The sequence below is a fragment of the Asterias rubens genome, chromosome 1 (assembly GCF_902459465.1).
Source record: "Asterias rubens chromosome 1, eAstRub1.3, whole genome shotgun sequence".
NCBI classification, from domain to species: Eukaryota; Metazoa; Echinodermata; class Asteroidea; order Forcipulatida; family Asteriidae; genus Asterias; species Asterias rubens.
The window spans coordinates 15,271,096-15,287,298 of record NC_047062.1 but is presented as its reverse complement, the minus strand read 5'-3'; the positions used below and the strand labels follow the sequence as shown (position 1 = coordinate 15,287,298).

At 37.8% G+C, this 16,203-nt stretch overlaps 1 protein-coding gene across 1 annotated transcript; it reads right to left on the bottom strand.

Annotated features, from left to right (window-relative positions):
- Positions 1-604: 604 nt before the first annotated feature.
- On the bottom strand, positions 605-16,096 carry LOC117288464 (polyribonucleotide nucleotidyltransferase 1, mitochondrial-like). The gene is made up of 25 exons (XM_033769345.1): positions 15,918-16,096; positions 15,100-15,160; positions 14,306-14,380; positions 13,729-13,834; positions 13,322-13,371; positions 13,115-13,178; positions 12,123-12,284; positions 11,602-11,788; positions 10,913-10,964; positions 10,367-10,424; positions 10,097-10,193; positions 9,292-9,394; positions 8,473-8,543; positions 8,173-8,209; positions 7,858-7,921; positions 6,751-6,840; positions 6,049-6,102; positions 5,823-5,932; positions 5,052-5,123; positions 3,712-3,856; positions 3,038-3,121; positions 2,598-2,704; positions 1,874-1,929; positions 1,330-1,408; positions 605-1,071 (listed from the first exon to the last, which is right to left on the bottom strand). Exons 1-25 carry the CDS (start codon positions 16,094-16,096, stop codon positions 910-912), a joined length of 2,325 nt encoding a protein of 774 aa, XP_033625236.1. The 3' UTR covers positions 605-909.
- Positions 16,097-16,203: the final 107 nt, after the last annotated feature.

Genomic DNA, 16,203 nt, shown 5'->3' with positions numbered 1-16,203 from the left:
GCACGTGTCACTCTACGTTACTAGGCTTTCCTCGCTTACACAGCTAGCACAGAAATTCGTCGCTTGCACGTAAGCGCAGAATGGGGACTTCAGCGCAGAATTGGGCCTAAATAAGCATGTCCTAAAATCTGGTCCATGGAATACATTCCAGACCTAATTGAATACAATCGTTTGTAACATAGGATGACCCTTTATCAAAGTGGAGCTATTTGCAGCCCTGAAACTTCATTTAGGAACATGTTGAAAAGGCAAGACCATTTTGCAAAGGGCACTTCCATTCGAAAATCGTATAGTCAATGGGGAACTTTGGAAGGGCACCAAGGCCAAGACTCATACAGAGGCCGTGGCCTGTGTGTATTCTAGGCCTGTATTTGGCGGCCATTAACAAGAAATTTGCTTTGCCACTCGGTACATGATGAGTCTCGGTTCATGACGCTGCATAACAACTGAATGCATGCCCACCAAATTCCTCTCTTTCAAATGCACATTTTTGTACCATAAGTTTGTCATATTTAACAAAACTAAAACATTGGGTTTGTGGTAACACCATGTGTGCATCTATTTGCCAGGTAGATTTTATTTTTTAGAGAACTGTCTTGCTTTATATTCTACTACCGCAGAGTAGATATTCAGAATTTGGGAGACTTCTCAGTTCTGAAAAGAACTGTCCTCCTTTCTACAATCTGCAGATGACAAATATTCTCTTTCTCTACTCTTTCTCTGGGATATATCCCAGTTTTAGGCCTGTATGCTTCGTTTTTGAAAGGGCAAGAGCATCAAGGCATTTTCTCCTTGGTAAAAGGCACCCTATGAGGAAATTGTGAAAGTCTACTGTAGCATTTCAAGGGCACCAAGGCAATGACCAGGGGGCATGGAGGCAAGCGCGTTCGTTCAGGCCTGCAGTTCTCTTCATGTAGTTTTATTGCCAGTAAGATTCTTGATGAGAGCCGAGGCAGGGGCCATTAGAGCCTTCCTTGATAACCTCATCTTGCCACTGACGGGGTCTCGACCAAAATATTTGACGGAGATCTCCTGGCCGACTTCAAAGCCCAACGCACTTGGGTGGTTGACCTAAAGGAGAAACAAATTTAGACCTGGGTTTTACAATCTGATTGTTGTCTATGTACACATTACTGTAATTAGTTTGTCGTTTTGATGGAACTCCAGCCAAAGTTTATGCAAGTTGGGTAAAAGAACTTTGAGTCCACTTCTGTTAACCAGGGAAACTAAAGCAAAAACAAAAAGCCCTAATTCTATTCATTACTTTATTAAAAGTTAAGTCAAATGAAGATTGAACACTTCTGTTAATACTAAAAATATTCAACTTACCTTCCGTTGGTCGAGTTGTGAGTTATGCAGCAGTGTAGGTTGCATTGTGGGATACAGTTTGACCATCACACCAGCCTCTCTGCATAAAAGAACAATTTTAAGAAGTCAACAGTGATCCAAACAAATGGATGACAAATCATTTTGAATACGTCATGAAATCTCCACTGATCTTAGCAAATTTGTTGTTCATTGGATGAATATTCCACCTTTTTACAGGCATGATCTTCGGTCCTTGGAAATAAAAGTAGGACAATTTCATCAAGTACAAGGGCCGTCCTGCATGTACACATATGTAGGCTGTAAAAGACTTTTCGGGCCTTATTAATAAAACTTTATATTTTTCCAAGGGCAAACAAATCAGAGAACAGACTTAAGTAGGAAGAACATCATGCCAGTTTTTAAAACTAGGTTGGATTTCTTACAGCTGTTCCCTTATCCGATCCACGCTTTGTCATAAATTATCTCATGCACATTAAACCCTTCCTTTCAGCATAGTGTTGGAATGCTGTTGCAATCCAGACTGAAACAGGTCAACTATTCTTACCTAACTTCCATGATTGTTGCCACATATATAGCTCCAAATGCAAGGTCTGGCTCCCTCTGTTGGAAAAGAAATAACAATGTCAGTCCTAAGTAAATGTTCATTTATCTCAAGTAAGTGTCTAGTTGGTAAGACACTGCTTTAGAATGCAAAGGTCGTGAGTAATAAGCCTGTAATTTTTTTCACAGAGCTCGCGAAAGTACTGAGTATACAGTGCTAACACACATCGGTGTATATGGGTAAAACCAAAATTAATATTCTTTATCCTCGATGCAACATTCCTTCTATTATATCTCAAGTCACTTGTGAAATTGAGCTCGATACTAAACTTGCATTTCCTTAATAATAATAATAATATAGATTTATGTGACGCACTTATCTGGGAAACCCAATCAAGGTGCCTACACACAAAAGAAAAACAGTAGAAGCTACCAAAGCAAATGAGTTTTCCGTTTCTTCTTGTCTTGATCAGAAGTGAATGGATAACTTTTTGTAACTTTATTCTGATGAGCATCGTTTGTTGTGCTTAGTCATTTTGTATGCAGTGCTTAAGCAGCTGAATGAAATTTGGCCATGTGCTTAACCATTGTCAAGATTTACAAGTACACCGAGTTTTTCTCTGAATTCCTAGCATCCCAAACTCTTATACGTGAGGATCACGCTGCTGATCATCATCATGCCAGAAAAACAAGTCATTTGTATAATGTAGATTAATACAGAATCTTACGTCCTCTTCCAACAACTCTTCAATGATTTCTTTGGCCTCTTCCATGGCGTTTGGCGTTGGTGCAAAGATGGAGAAATGATTCTCATCCAACTGGGAGATTGTTACCCCTGGTATAAATAACAAAGGATAAAAAAAAACTATGTTACACGGTTTTGGTGCATTTTGTAGATCAAGTTTTTGGCCATGACATGAATCCTTACATAATAAATAAAATAATAAATTTACCTGTAGAAGTTTCAGCTTTTAGAAGAAAAAGTGAAAATCACAGAGCAATGTACAGAAATATTTTAGTCTGAAACGATCCGATTACCAGAAATAAAATTCTCAGTGTAGGTTAGGTACCCCATTTTTTTTCTTGTTACGTGAAGGTGGCCATGTATGTTTAACAGTGAGTAACCACACAACTTTGTTATGAAAATGAACCATGCTTGTTTTCTTACCTGTTTCTGCCCGTATTTTCTTCAGGTTGTATCCCCCTGGTCCAACAAACTTTGACCTTCTCGGGATGGGTACTTCAAGGTTTTCTGTGTGTACCAATGAAATATAGAACCTAACAAGTCAGTTTCATGATTTCCGTTGTAGACTTCCATTTACCAAGTTAGTTTTATTTATAATTTTTTGTATAAGGCCTGAAGGCCACTTGGGCTACAATCAACTATTTGTTTCAGAGGGGCAGTTACCACCTACTCCTGGGGCTGAAACAGGGTTACCCCCTTTACAGTCCATATACGGATGTAGTCTTGGGTACCGTCCATCAGATACCTATTATCCAGTAGAAAGCACCCCCTCCTCAACTTAAACTCTTGCATTTGCAGAAGTTGAACTGTACACTTCTTTCAGTGATTTGGGATTCTGTGGAAACTCAATTTCATACAGCTGATTCTGAGAGGGTTTTGCTTAACAATTTTCTGCTCTGCGGAAATTTAGCAGGCAACCACAAAGACGGTATAATATGGTTCCCCACTGGAGCCCCACTCTTAAAATTAGTTTAAAATTAATTGTTTACTTTCCAGCATTGATAAATGTGCTTTTATAACCTGATATTACCAATACACAAAGTATTCAATTAACATGGCCGTAGCATAAAGATAATCTATAGAACTTATCTATTTACCTGTGACTGGGCTATTATCCTTGTGTCCATCTCGTGGTTTGGCCAAGGCAGTTGCCATAATGTTCAAAATCTCACTCTTGCCTGCCGTTGCGTGCTGAATAGCTTCATGTATAATCTTCATTGAAACTGGCAACTTCAGATCAGTCTGTTTAGAAAAAGACATGATAAAGAAAGAAAAAATATTCTTATTCATTATCGGCCTGGTTTGAATTCCAGTCATGACACTTGTGTCCTTAACTACAATTGCTTCTCTTCATACAGGGGTAAATGGGTAGCTGTGGTGGCACAGATGGTTATTGTAATTGATTTAGCTTAGTGTGCTACATACTTGGCAGCACAGGTTTAAGGGATGAAGTAAATGACCCAGTGAACAGGGGTCAATTTCACAAAGAACTTAGGTTAGGACTAGTCCTGGGAGATATTAAAAACTTAAGGCTAGTCTGAGGTTAACTCAAGATAAGACTAGTCTTAAAGCCATTGGACACTTTCGGTAAACAGTATTGTCCAAGGCCCACACTTTGTGTATCACAACTTCTATATAAAATAACATAACGTTAATCCGGAGGTCGTTGGTTCGAATCCCACTCTAGTCAATTCTTTGTTCAACCCCAAAAATCATTTACAAATTTACCCAGTCAGTTTCCCTTGTGGTTTATATTGATATCTGAAACAAAAAGTCGCATCCCCTTAAGGTGATCCCCTAGCTGCCGCTTCCCAGGTTGTATCGTAATTTGGGTGTGATCCCTGGCTACACGGCAGTTAACGGTTGTATGGCTTCTGACTGGCACCCCCGAACAAAGATATTGACAAAATAGGGACACCGCCAATATAGGGCTAGAAAGCTCAGTTGGTAGAGCGCCGGCACGTTAATGCGGAGGTCGTTGGTTCGAATCCCACTCTAGTCAATTCTTTGTTCAACCCCAAAAATAAAATAACAAACCTGTGAAAATTTAGGCTCAATCGGTCATCGGAGTCGGGAGAAAATAACAGGAAAACCCACCCTTGTTTCCGCATGTTTCGCCATAAATCCGTAATTCTTGTATATCGAGAATTGATATTGTTTTAATGTTTTCTCAAAAAGTAAAGCATTTCATGGAATAATATTTCAAGAGAAGTCTTTCACCATTACCTTCTGTAAACCCTGTAAGTTATTTGTAAATCTGTGAACTTGAAAAACAAATTCTGTTCAGAAAATGTCCAATGGCTTTAAATCTTTGTGAACTCCTGTCCACCCCAGGGGTTGTAATGTTGGAGCACCATGAGCATCACTAATTGATGGATTTGGGCGCTATATAAGAAGGCACTATTATTTATAATGATGGGAGACAATGGACATTTACCTGTAGTGCTGTAATTCCTTTCTTAGTACCTGACATCTTGAAGTCCATGTCACCCATGTAGTCCTCGATACCCTATCAAATCAAAATCAAATCATGTGATTTCAGCACTTGTACTCCTGAGCACGTTTTCATAGACGTACTTAAAGGCAGTGGACACTATTGGTTATTACTCAAAATAATTATTAGCATAAAACATCACTTGGAAACGAGAAATGGGGATAGGTTGATAGTATAAAACATTGTTAGAAACGGCTCCCTCTGAAGTGACGTAGTTTTCGAGAAAGAAGTAGTTTTACACAAATTTGATTTTGAGACCTCAAGTTTAGAATTTGAGGTCTCAATGTCAAGCATCTGAAAGCACACAACTTCGTGTGACAAGGGTGTTTTTTCTTTCATAGTTATCTCGCAACTCCAACGACCAATCGAGCTCAAATTTTTACAGGCTTGTTATTTTATGCATGTGTTGAGATACACCAAGTGAGAAGACTGGTCTTTGACAATTACCAATAGTGTCCAGTGTCTTTAAGCACAAAATGTAGCTCAGCACAACAAAATTATGCTATAAAAATGTCAAAATAGATTAGTTGCATATGACGTTGCATGCTTGAAATAGTGCCCTCACTAAGGTCTATGAAGACCTATCATTGGCTTAGAGTTGAGAATGGCCCATACATACGTGCACGTTTCCATAGATTGACCTCAGAAAAGGCGGCAAATACAAGGTAATTTAGATAAAAGACAGAAGCTCCTCGTCCCAAAATATGAACTTACCAGCAGGTCTGTCAGTAACCTGTAGTCAGTGATGTTATGTGAATCACCAGGTTCAGTTGCAGTCATTAAACCAATGGCTACTCCAGCTACTGCATTGCTAATTGGTACCCCTTCAGAGAAAAAAACACGATTATCATTGATTTGCAAATAATGGTTTCTCCAAATAATCAACAGTTTTAGTGGAAAATACAAATGAAGGAAAACAGAAAGGAGAATAATTTGTTACCTGCATCCATTAGAGCTAAACTGCCTCCACATGCTGAGGCCATAGATGAAGACCCTGCAAAACAAAGCAAAATAAATAATTAAAATAGTCTTTGCAAATGAGAAACTGGTATTTTTAATAATTATGACAATAGTACATAGTTTGTATACAGCGCTTTTTTCACATCCGATGAAGAGCTATGCTTAAAACCTATTTAATCAAAACAGCACCTTGTAATGGTGATATGGCGCAATCTACTGCAAACCATGCCAGAAACACAGGGGCAAATCTCTTAACAAGTGTACTAGGTTCTCTTACATTTCATTGCAAAATATACAGAACTTGCGAAGGACAAAACAAGGTTAAGTATGTTGCTCAAGGCCACAATTGCCATGACCGAGACCAAAATGACCATGACAGTCAATTGCCATGACTCTGGCAAAATTTGACATGTTCTCCGAGATACAAGTTCTGAGCTTCTATTTTTTAAAAGCATTTTTGGCAGAGTCCTACTCAGATATGGCCTCAGAGACACATCTAATGAATCACATGCAGTGTACTGCAAACCAAAATCCCCAACACTCTTCCACCATGCACAATCTCACATCTCTCTATCACTAAAACTCATTTAAGGAAATAAAAAAAGCAATTTTATTTAATCTGCGCACACTCTTACAAGATATTCAAAAGCAGTCTTGTGATTTGTACTGAGGATCATCTTACCATTTGATTCCAAAACTTCACTGGTGAGCCGTATTGTGAATGGAAAGTCACTGGGTATCACCGGTTTCAGAGACTTCTCTGCTAGGTTACCTGGAAAATGTGCAAAACTTTTCATTCATTTCACATAATTAATATCACATATTAATTTCATCATACCTTTGATCTTGCTATTCTTATTAATTGACCATTGTTAGTTGCATCATGATGCAACTTGCTCTCTAATCCTACCCTTTCATGTCTCCCTCCATTGTTGTCGAACAATACATTTACCACTTTTATGGTCCAGTAACCCTTCCTTTCATTCTAAACATCCTTTGTCCTCGCCACTTCACTCCTATTGGTTCATAGCCCCCAATATTGTTTCTGAAATAGGAACTTTGATTGGCTGTTATTTTCCCGCTTCTTTCTGGATCCTTTCCTTAATCCCTTTCCCCCTCTCTTTTTCTATAAATGGATATGTATTTGTTTGTACTTGTCTTATGCCTCTGAAGAAGGTCCGGATTGGATCGAAAGCTAAGGCCATCTACCCTATTCATTACATATTAATTTCACATATATAGGAAATTGTTATTAAAGACAAACAAACTCTTTAAAGGTCGAAAGCTAGTGTCCAAAATGGCGGCCATGGCAACAGCTACAAAATGAAAACAAAAGAGATGTCAATCATTCTCCCTGGATAGCATATGTGCCCAATTTCATAGAGCTGCTTAAGCACAAAAAGGAGCTAAAAGCACAACAAAATTATGCTTACCAGCAGACTAAGGTTACCAGCCAAACTATCATGTAACATGAACATTTTGTGACTGATATCCTGTTCATTTCTGCTAAGCAGAAAATTGTTGAGCAATATTTGTTGCTTAAGCCGCTCTATGATAACACTTCACTTTTTTTTTTTTTTTTTTACTGACCACTTCGTTAAACCATTAGGTCAGTTTAGATATGGTTTTCAAAGTCTTTTTTTTTTGCGGTTACTTGGTTACAACTGATGAAGTGTGTCCCAACTCTATCGCATAAAGGTCTAGTGATGGGCACTATCTATTGGTACCATTTGAATATTTCCTCCTTATATCCCATTGGTTTTCCTAGGGGTAAAAACTCACTCCTTACCATGCCCAAGTTCCCTCCTTCCAGCCATTAATCTTCCAGTCTCATTGGTTGCATACGGCGGAAACTGGCAATTAAAATTACAAAAAATATCATAAACAACGGTCAAAGAGCTTTAATTCATAAATATTATTTGTTACATCTGAAATTTCATGGACCTTTCTCTATTTGAAGAACAATCGTTATGTCACCAATCACATGTATAAATTTATTTGTTACACATCCAGTAGCACAAGTAGCACCAACATCAATTTGTCTCACCTGGTTTTACAAGTCAAATTTATTACACTTAAACGATACACTTGAAAACAAACTCACCTCGTAATGTAACATGAAATTCTTGTCTTTCACTCCGCTGTCAAAAAAAAAATTTTTTACAATCCAATAATTATCGGGGGGAAATTTGACTCAGGTAAACAAAACAAAAGACAGTTTCGCTATTTTCACCAAAACGATTTTCAGGTTGATCAGGTTGTTTCCTTTGAGAATGGCAATGGATGTTCTTTTCCGAAGTAGGCAACATAAAAAAAATCCAGTCAAAATTTAATAAAACGTTCTTCTGTATTTGCTTCGCTCCAGAGCTCTCTTTTAAAGAAAATTAGTTCCCAATTTACGTACCCTGCCATCTCCATGATTGGATCCGTTCTAAGAGCGGATTCAATAGAGTCAAACGTCACTGTACAAAGACACTAGGAATAAAAAGGACATTAAAATGCAGAAATCATTTTAAAAAACAAACTATTTATAATAAAGCTTGAACTGCAATAAGAAACTGGACAAATAACATTTGACACTGACACCACAAACTGACACATAGTGTACAAACCAATTTCCCCCTTTTTAGCAGTCATTTTTCTGAAAAACATTTGTCAAGCCCAACAATTTCAAAAAATTTCTTCATGCATATGCCCACTGCTACAATATTTTGCAGTTGGTTATACTCCATGCCTAGTTTTTGAAAACGATGGTTTCGGTTTTGGCTACCGTTTTGGCACCAGCCTGTTTAGTCCCGTACAAAAAGTGTTAATTTTTACATTGTTTAGAAATGAGCCAACAGACTGTGCAAGTCTCGCACATAATTTGAACATTGGGACTCAATAAAATGTGCTAGTTTGTTTTCTTATGTGGGACCAAGGTGGTCCCAAGTGTTTCAATACATGTATGTGCGAGTACTACACAGTCAAATCAGAACTTTTCAATCACCAAAATATTGCAACACAATCATCAACCCTACAGACCTGATACTTTAAGGAGGCAACGAATGCAATTGCCTCCATGCCCCGCTAGTCATTGACTTGGTGCCCTTGAAGTTCTACAGTAGAAATGTACAATTTCGTCATAGGGTACCCTTTAAAACGATTTGGCATAATTCGGTGGGTTCTCCTTGCAATTGACTCCCTTATTTGGCAGGCTCAGTTTATTCTCATTGATCCTTACTTGCGTTTGACCTCTTTGAAACAGCGCTGACCCATGAAGAGGTTTGAATAGATTGACTTCACATCTAATATCTCTCAGCTGCTTTAGATCTCGTCCGTCACACCTTCAAAGGAACACAATGCAGCTTTTAAAAGCAGTGTATTTCCTAAATAATTTAGAAATCCTATAGAGAGGACACTTTACAGAATGTAAACGATGTAGGTCTCATAATTCAAACGAAGTCCCACATACCTTGCAGAAAAATACTGAATGTTGAAGGACATAGGAAGCCACTATTATTTATTATATACCTCATTTATAGATTCCTCTAATGTGATTGGTTAAACATTGAGTCAATGAAACAGCTGGCCCCTCTTTTCTACCAAGATGACGTCATAATTAACAGTGCCCAGGGCACAGCAGTGCCCACCTTTAAAAGGTCGCTCGTGTATGTACGCGTCCATTGTATACGCTTGTAATCCGTATCACGGCGGGGAGAACTGTGACCATTCTTCACATACAACCTTTCCCTGTGGTCAGGTTTTTTCGTGTTTAGGTCAAACTGAGATAATATTTGGTACATCAAAGAAATATTGACTGCTTAATATTCGGGGCACAATTAAAATTATAGGCCCTCGGTGATGTCAAAATCATGACTATGCCCTCAACTTCACTTCGGGCATAGTCTTGGTTTTGACATCACCTTGGGCCTATAATTTTAACTGTGCCCCTCAAAGCTGTCAATATTTCTATACTGTTTAAGATGTTAAGGTTGATAGTGAAGTGTCTTTGGTTTCGTTGCCAGAAATGTTCAATAACGGCTCACCTTCTGTCTTGCTCTAGTATGAGACCCCTGAATACTTCTTTGGCAACAGTGTTGAATGCTTCATTGATAAAAAATGACTCTTCAGATGGAAATAATTCTGAAAAGGAAAAAACATGATTCTTGACACATATATGCATGTAAATTTAGTTCAGAAAATTTAACTAAGGTGTGTTTTTTTAAAGAATAAATCAAACTGAACCCTAACGTAGCACAAGCAAAATCTATAATGTGATAATGTCAGGTGAATCGGGTCTCTCCATTTTTTTTTACCTTGTATTTGTTCAATAAATTCATCTCGGACAGCTGAAGAAGCCTGATCCCTGGAAAACTGAATAAGGAACAAAAGAAAGTTCAGTTCTGATTTCAAGTCAAAATACCCACCTTCACCCTAACCCTACATAATATGTTTTTCAACTATCATGTATCAATCATAATCAAGTAGCATTATACAAAAACCTGTGCACCAAATATATTTATTATCTCATGTTACTGTGTTACTTGGGTAATTTCAACATATGTGCTTTTTTTGTAATGAATTACAGCATTGAAATAAATGTTACTGAATTGAATTGAATTGAATATTCTTTATCCCCGATGCAAATTTACTTTAAACCACAAAAGACGTTAAAGTTGACTGACCTTATTTAAATTGGTGTTTTTTTGTTTAATTTAGATACTTATTTATGGAGGGCAAACACAGCAGGGAACAACATATGACACTGGTATTGGTACTGAAGTTGTTATCATTGTATTACTGTATTATAAATTAAATAATTCAGATGTTATTGAGGTTTCTATGTAACGTTCCATCTTTACCTTATCGTGTGTTACATCTGTATAAACTTCATAATATCTATCTCTTGTTAATCTGAAGGAGACAAAATACATAATAAAAAGATGTTTACAAAATTGATATATTGAATTAGAGAATAACAGTGCGAGGACCCGGTCTTCACTGCATGGTAATTGCCGGGTTGGTGGCTGGCGCTGTTAACAAACTGAGCCGAAGCAGGGTCCGTTAATAGCGCCAGCCACCAACCAAGGTCATTACCACGCAGTGAAATACGGGTATGAACACAGTGTTATTCCCATTAATAAATAACTTTTTAACGAAATAAACGGCTAAAACTTTCAAAATTTTGTAACTTTTCTCTCGGCGATACTTCCAGACATGTTCAGGGGTTTATATTGTTGGGGGAATTTTGTAAATTTTTGTTAATTATGCAAGTCGCCAGAGACACAAGGCCTGGAGGTCACTTCACTGGGCTACAAATCAACTATTTTTCAAGGGGCTGTTGCCACCTACTCCTAGGGCTGAAACAGGGTTACCCCTTTACAGTCGGCTTGGGTATCATCCATCAGAAGCCTGGCAGAAAGGACTTCAAAACAATCGTGGTTAAGTGTCTTGCTTAAGGACACAATTGTCACGACCGGTACAATTGATTGCAGAACCTTGGATTGTGGGTTTGAGGATGTTTTCTGAGACAAATAGAACTGAACCTCACCTACTGACAGCCTCGACCACTTCCTCTGAGGGCACAAAGAGTTTCTCAGGAACTCTCTTGTCCTTGCCGGCCCTCTTGGCTAGTTTCTCTATCTGTTGAATTATGACCTGGGTTTCCTTTAAGCCAGCTCGAATAGCCTTCACAAAGTCATTCTGTAAGATGTTGTCTGCTGAAGCCTCCAGCATGACTGTGTAAAGAAATAAAAATATTAAAAGCCTTCAAGGAAGACTCTGCCAAGGTCGAAATGTCAGGCCATTCACTGTTTTCTGCAAGTAAAAATATGTGTGGCTTTTATTGTGCAAATGTGCAACTTTGGGCTACATTTTTTAACCACTTTACCTTAAATGATGTCTTTATCGGATTTGCCTAAACAATTTTGCGACAGCCTGTTTTTGTTGGAAAGGGGAATTATTCTGTACTTGGCATGTTCTGCATGGAGCTGTTTAAGAGCAACAGTTACTCAGCACACAAGGGGATCTATGGAATTTGGGCTGTGGTTCTTGAAAGCTATTAATGCTTACCTATGCTGCTCTTCCTAGCACCAGCAAGCACCAAGTTAAGACGACTCTTACTCAGCTGCAACCTTGTGGGATTAATGATGACGTCATCGTTTACGAGGCCAACCCTAACTGCACCCACTGGACCATTCCATGGGATGTCAGACAGGGCTAGGGCTGTGGAGGCTGAAGGAATAAGTCGGAACATTGTATGGGGACGTATTACTCATTTGTGGCCCTTTAGTAGGTGTTTGAATTTTCTACCTGTGTTCATATTTGTATCATTGTCAAGTGACACTTTCAGCTACTGCTGCTGGTCATTTTATCTGTGACTACCAATACAAAATATAATGCAATACAACAAAAAAAACATTCTTATAAAGCACATAAATTATCACTATGATTCCCTATGCGCTGTAAAGAGAAGATCAACAATTGTACAAAGTAAACAGATGTGTTTTCACCCAGGTTCCAAATTGTTCTGACATTTGTCAATCAAGAGCAACTGTCTTACCAACTAGACCACTGAGAATGCTCAGTAGCTAGAGGCGATGCGAATCCTATATTTTGGCAGCCGGTACCGCAATGATTTAAAGCCATTGGACCCTTTCGGTAAACACTATTGTCCAAGGCCCACACTTTGTGTATCACAACTTCTATATCAAATAACAAACCTGTGAAAATTTAGGCTCAATCGGTCATCGGAGTCTGGAGAAAATAACGGGAAAACCCACCCGTGTATCTGCGCATTTCGCCGTGTCATGACATGTGTTTAAAATAAATCTGTAATTCTCGCTAACGAGAATTGATATTGTTTTACTGTTTTCTCAAAAAGTAAAGCATTTCATGGAATAAAATTTCAAGGGAAGTCTTTTACCACTACCTTCTGTAAACCCTTTAAGTTATTTGTAAATCTGTGAGTTTTTGTTGTTGTCTGTACCGAAAGGGTCCAATGGCTTTAAGAGATGTTAAATTTGCTTAGCCATGACATCCTTTATTGTTCATACCGTACTTACCAGCATTTATACAGACCACATCAGGATCATGAGCTCCATCCACAGCAAGAAGATTACATACAATCTGTAATTAAAAGAACATTGGGATTGGTGCCAAACTACTCGGGTTTATTTACTTATGTTTTTCTCAGCAAACAAATGTGCTAATCAAAAATTTCTGCTTAACAACTTTCTGAAATTGGCACTGAACTGAACAAATATACCAACCTGCGTTTCATAGAAATAACCCTTCGGAAACAGCGGCCTGATTGACCTATCTGTAAATACATCAAAAAAGAATACTGAAGCATAAATTTCAAGTTAACAACACTACATCATTATACACGTTTAGTTATGTTGTGTTATCATTTAGCCTTCAAGAAAGATTCTGATAGAGTCAAAATGTCAGGCCATTAAAAAATGTGTAATACATTTATACCACACGTCCCTTTGGTTGGTACACATTTTTCAACTGCTAACTGAGTGGGCTCACATCAACAGTTGCCCCAGTCTCATTTATTTTGATTTGTGTTAATTGTCGACAGGTTTGTACAGTGTGACTTTGTACTGCTCAACAAATTATTGTCTGATAAACAAGGTTTCATTTTAAAGATTGGTGGTTCTACATCACCGACCAATCATTCTGCTTGTAAGAATCTCCAGGTTACTGTTTCCCATCTCTCGTCTCAGGTGATTGGTTGGAATTCTACCAGCAGCTGCAGCCTTTTGTCTGTAATCAACCTGATGAGGGTAGGTGCATACATTTAAGCAGCTGTTACAATGAGATTTAAATAACGGTTTTCTTTTTACATTTCCTTTTTTTATTTTATTTTTATCTTTTTAAGTTACAAAACAAGGCTTAAAGCTATTCTTATTACGGGGGCTACAATAAGATAACATCTCAGATAAAATAACTCAGGGGAGCTGAAGGTAGGAATTTAAATTTATTCTTTTGAGAGACATATCAATTTCTGCAATAAAGACGGTGTAAAAACAGACTAGATTGTTGGATGGACATCTGGTGAACTTGCTTCTTGAAAAGCTAATCCAAAAAACTATTTTCTCCCAAAGGGTTTGACTTTTGATTTGTTTTTGTGAAAGAATGTTTTAACATTCTATCTAGTTCTCCGAAATATTTTGACAAATTTGTCTGTTCAATGGTTCTGAAGAAAAAAAAAATGATGAAAAATAGTTTCTTCATCGTCCACTTACTGTTAATGGAAGGAAGTTTGTTGCTGTAGGCTTCTTCCTTCCCACAGCTGTCACAAGAACTGATGTATCACCCAACTTGAATGAAAACAAAAAGCAAAATGAAAATCTGAATGAAGGTTACACTTTGATATAGAAATACACTTCAACAAGGCTAATGACATTTTTTGTTTTCTGAGCAACAAGTGTCTTTTAAAACATATTGACCCTATTGGAAAAACATTTATTGCCCCCTAAAAATGTGTGTGATAATTCCAATAGGATGCTTTGTCAAATAATTCAAACTCAGATCCAGAACATTCAAGATATTTGAAAGAGAATAACTTCGGTCCAAGCACTCTTCTAATTACAATTAGCACATACCAGGCCTCAATTTATACATTTTTTAGGGCATGGTACTTTGGCCTCAGAGCAAGCCAAAAATTGGGAGGAATCAAGTCCACTGTATAGGGCACCAATGCAAAACAAGTTATTGTTTTGTATCATTTGCAAAACTTCAACCAAGGAAAAAAAGTTCCCAAAAAGTAGCCAGCCGCAAGGAAACCCAGTATGTGAAATTGCCAGCAGCCAGGCTTCCAAACAACACTGAAAATGTATGTAAATAATGAACTTCTACTAAAGAGAGGCACAGAGGCACACAAGGATAAAGGACACAGCAATTATGGCTGTAATGAAGGTAATCTTCTAAGGGCACAAGGGCATCAACTGCACTGACCGCTGGTTATTTGAGGCTTGCTACTGTAAAACCAGTCAAATGGATATATTAATTATAAACAAGTCATATATAAAGTGTGTACCTGAGCAACTGCACATCCATCTGTTAATCTTGCTAACTTTCCAGTTGATAAATGAAGTGTTCTTCAACAACAAAAATTAGAAAATTATAATGTAAAAATGTAGTCAGCAAATGTAATTGTCAGGAAGCTGTTTTAGCCAATGTGGCTAAATAATTAATGTCCTATTCGACCTCTTATTCAATATTTAATTCAAATTTGAAGTATTTATAAATGTAAAATTGTTGTAACTCAGCCTTTCTGCAGTGACTCACTGCGAGGACAGTTTTTTAATAAACCACTCGATATGTTAGACCAGTGACTGGGGCGCTAGATTCCTTTTTTCAAAATTTTGACAGACCGATAATGTACAAATTTTGAAAAAGGATTCTAGCACCCCAGTCACTGGGTCTATTGATATGTCTATCTTGCTGTCTATCAAGTCGGGATTTACTACAAATAAAGACGGTCTCTATGTATGTATCCTCCGTGGTATGATGAGGTTTGTGGAGACGATAGCAGTATAAACAAAATACTTCTGCTCTGTGTTTAGTGTGAGTGTGACACTCAGTTCATGACGGTTCTACTTCTAAATCTAATTCCCTAATTTCTACTGTGAGTGACAGTCCTGCTTCTAGGAATTTCAAGGCCCCCACCCAAATGGGCCATAGATTCAGTGTGGATCAGACACTGATGCACAAAGCACAAAGTCACTCCACCACACCACACTCACTCACACTCACAGCAACTCCACAGAATCACACACAGTACACAACACTGCTGCACAGATATATCGATGACAGACAGTGCAAATCTATCTGCGAATAAACAAAAGCATTTACTTGTTTCCAACAATGGCTTCAACAGAATCTGTATCATCTACACTAGAAATTGGTTTCATATGCTTCCATCTCCTAACTGTACACTTTCGATAACAGTTTTCACATCTCCAAAATAGTCTTTTGATCGGTAAAACGAAAGCATTTTGAGCAAGCATGATTTTTGTCATGGAGGCTGCCATCTTGTTTACTTTATCCTCGTTCTACAAGTATTTATTTGTTAACTTTGCAACAACTTTCAAGATAAATATAGTTACAAAAAGAACACTAAAAATAATCTTTTATTAGT

What these genes read in the sequence shown, in the direction of transcription:
- LOC117288464 (XM_033769345.1), bottom strand. Translation starts at nt 16,096, where the DNA reads ATGGCAGCCTCCATGACAAAAATCATGCTTGCTCAAAATGCTTTCGTT. An exon ending in GAAGCCATTGTTGGAAACAA is followed by an intron (nt 15,161 to 15,917) that starts GTAAATGCTTTT and finishes TTGTTGTTGAAG; the next exon opens with AACACTTCATTTATCAACTG. An exon ending in CACAACTCGACCAACGGAAG is followed by an intron (nt 1,072 to 1,329) that starts GTAAGTTGAATA and finishes TTTCTCCTTTAG; the next exon opens with GTCAACCACCCAAGTGCGTT.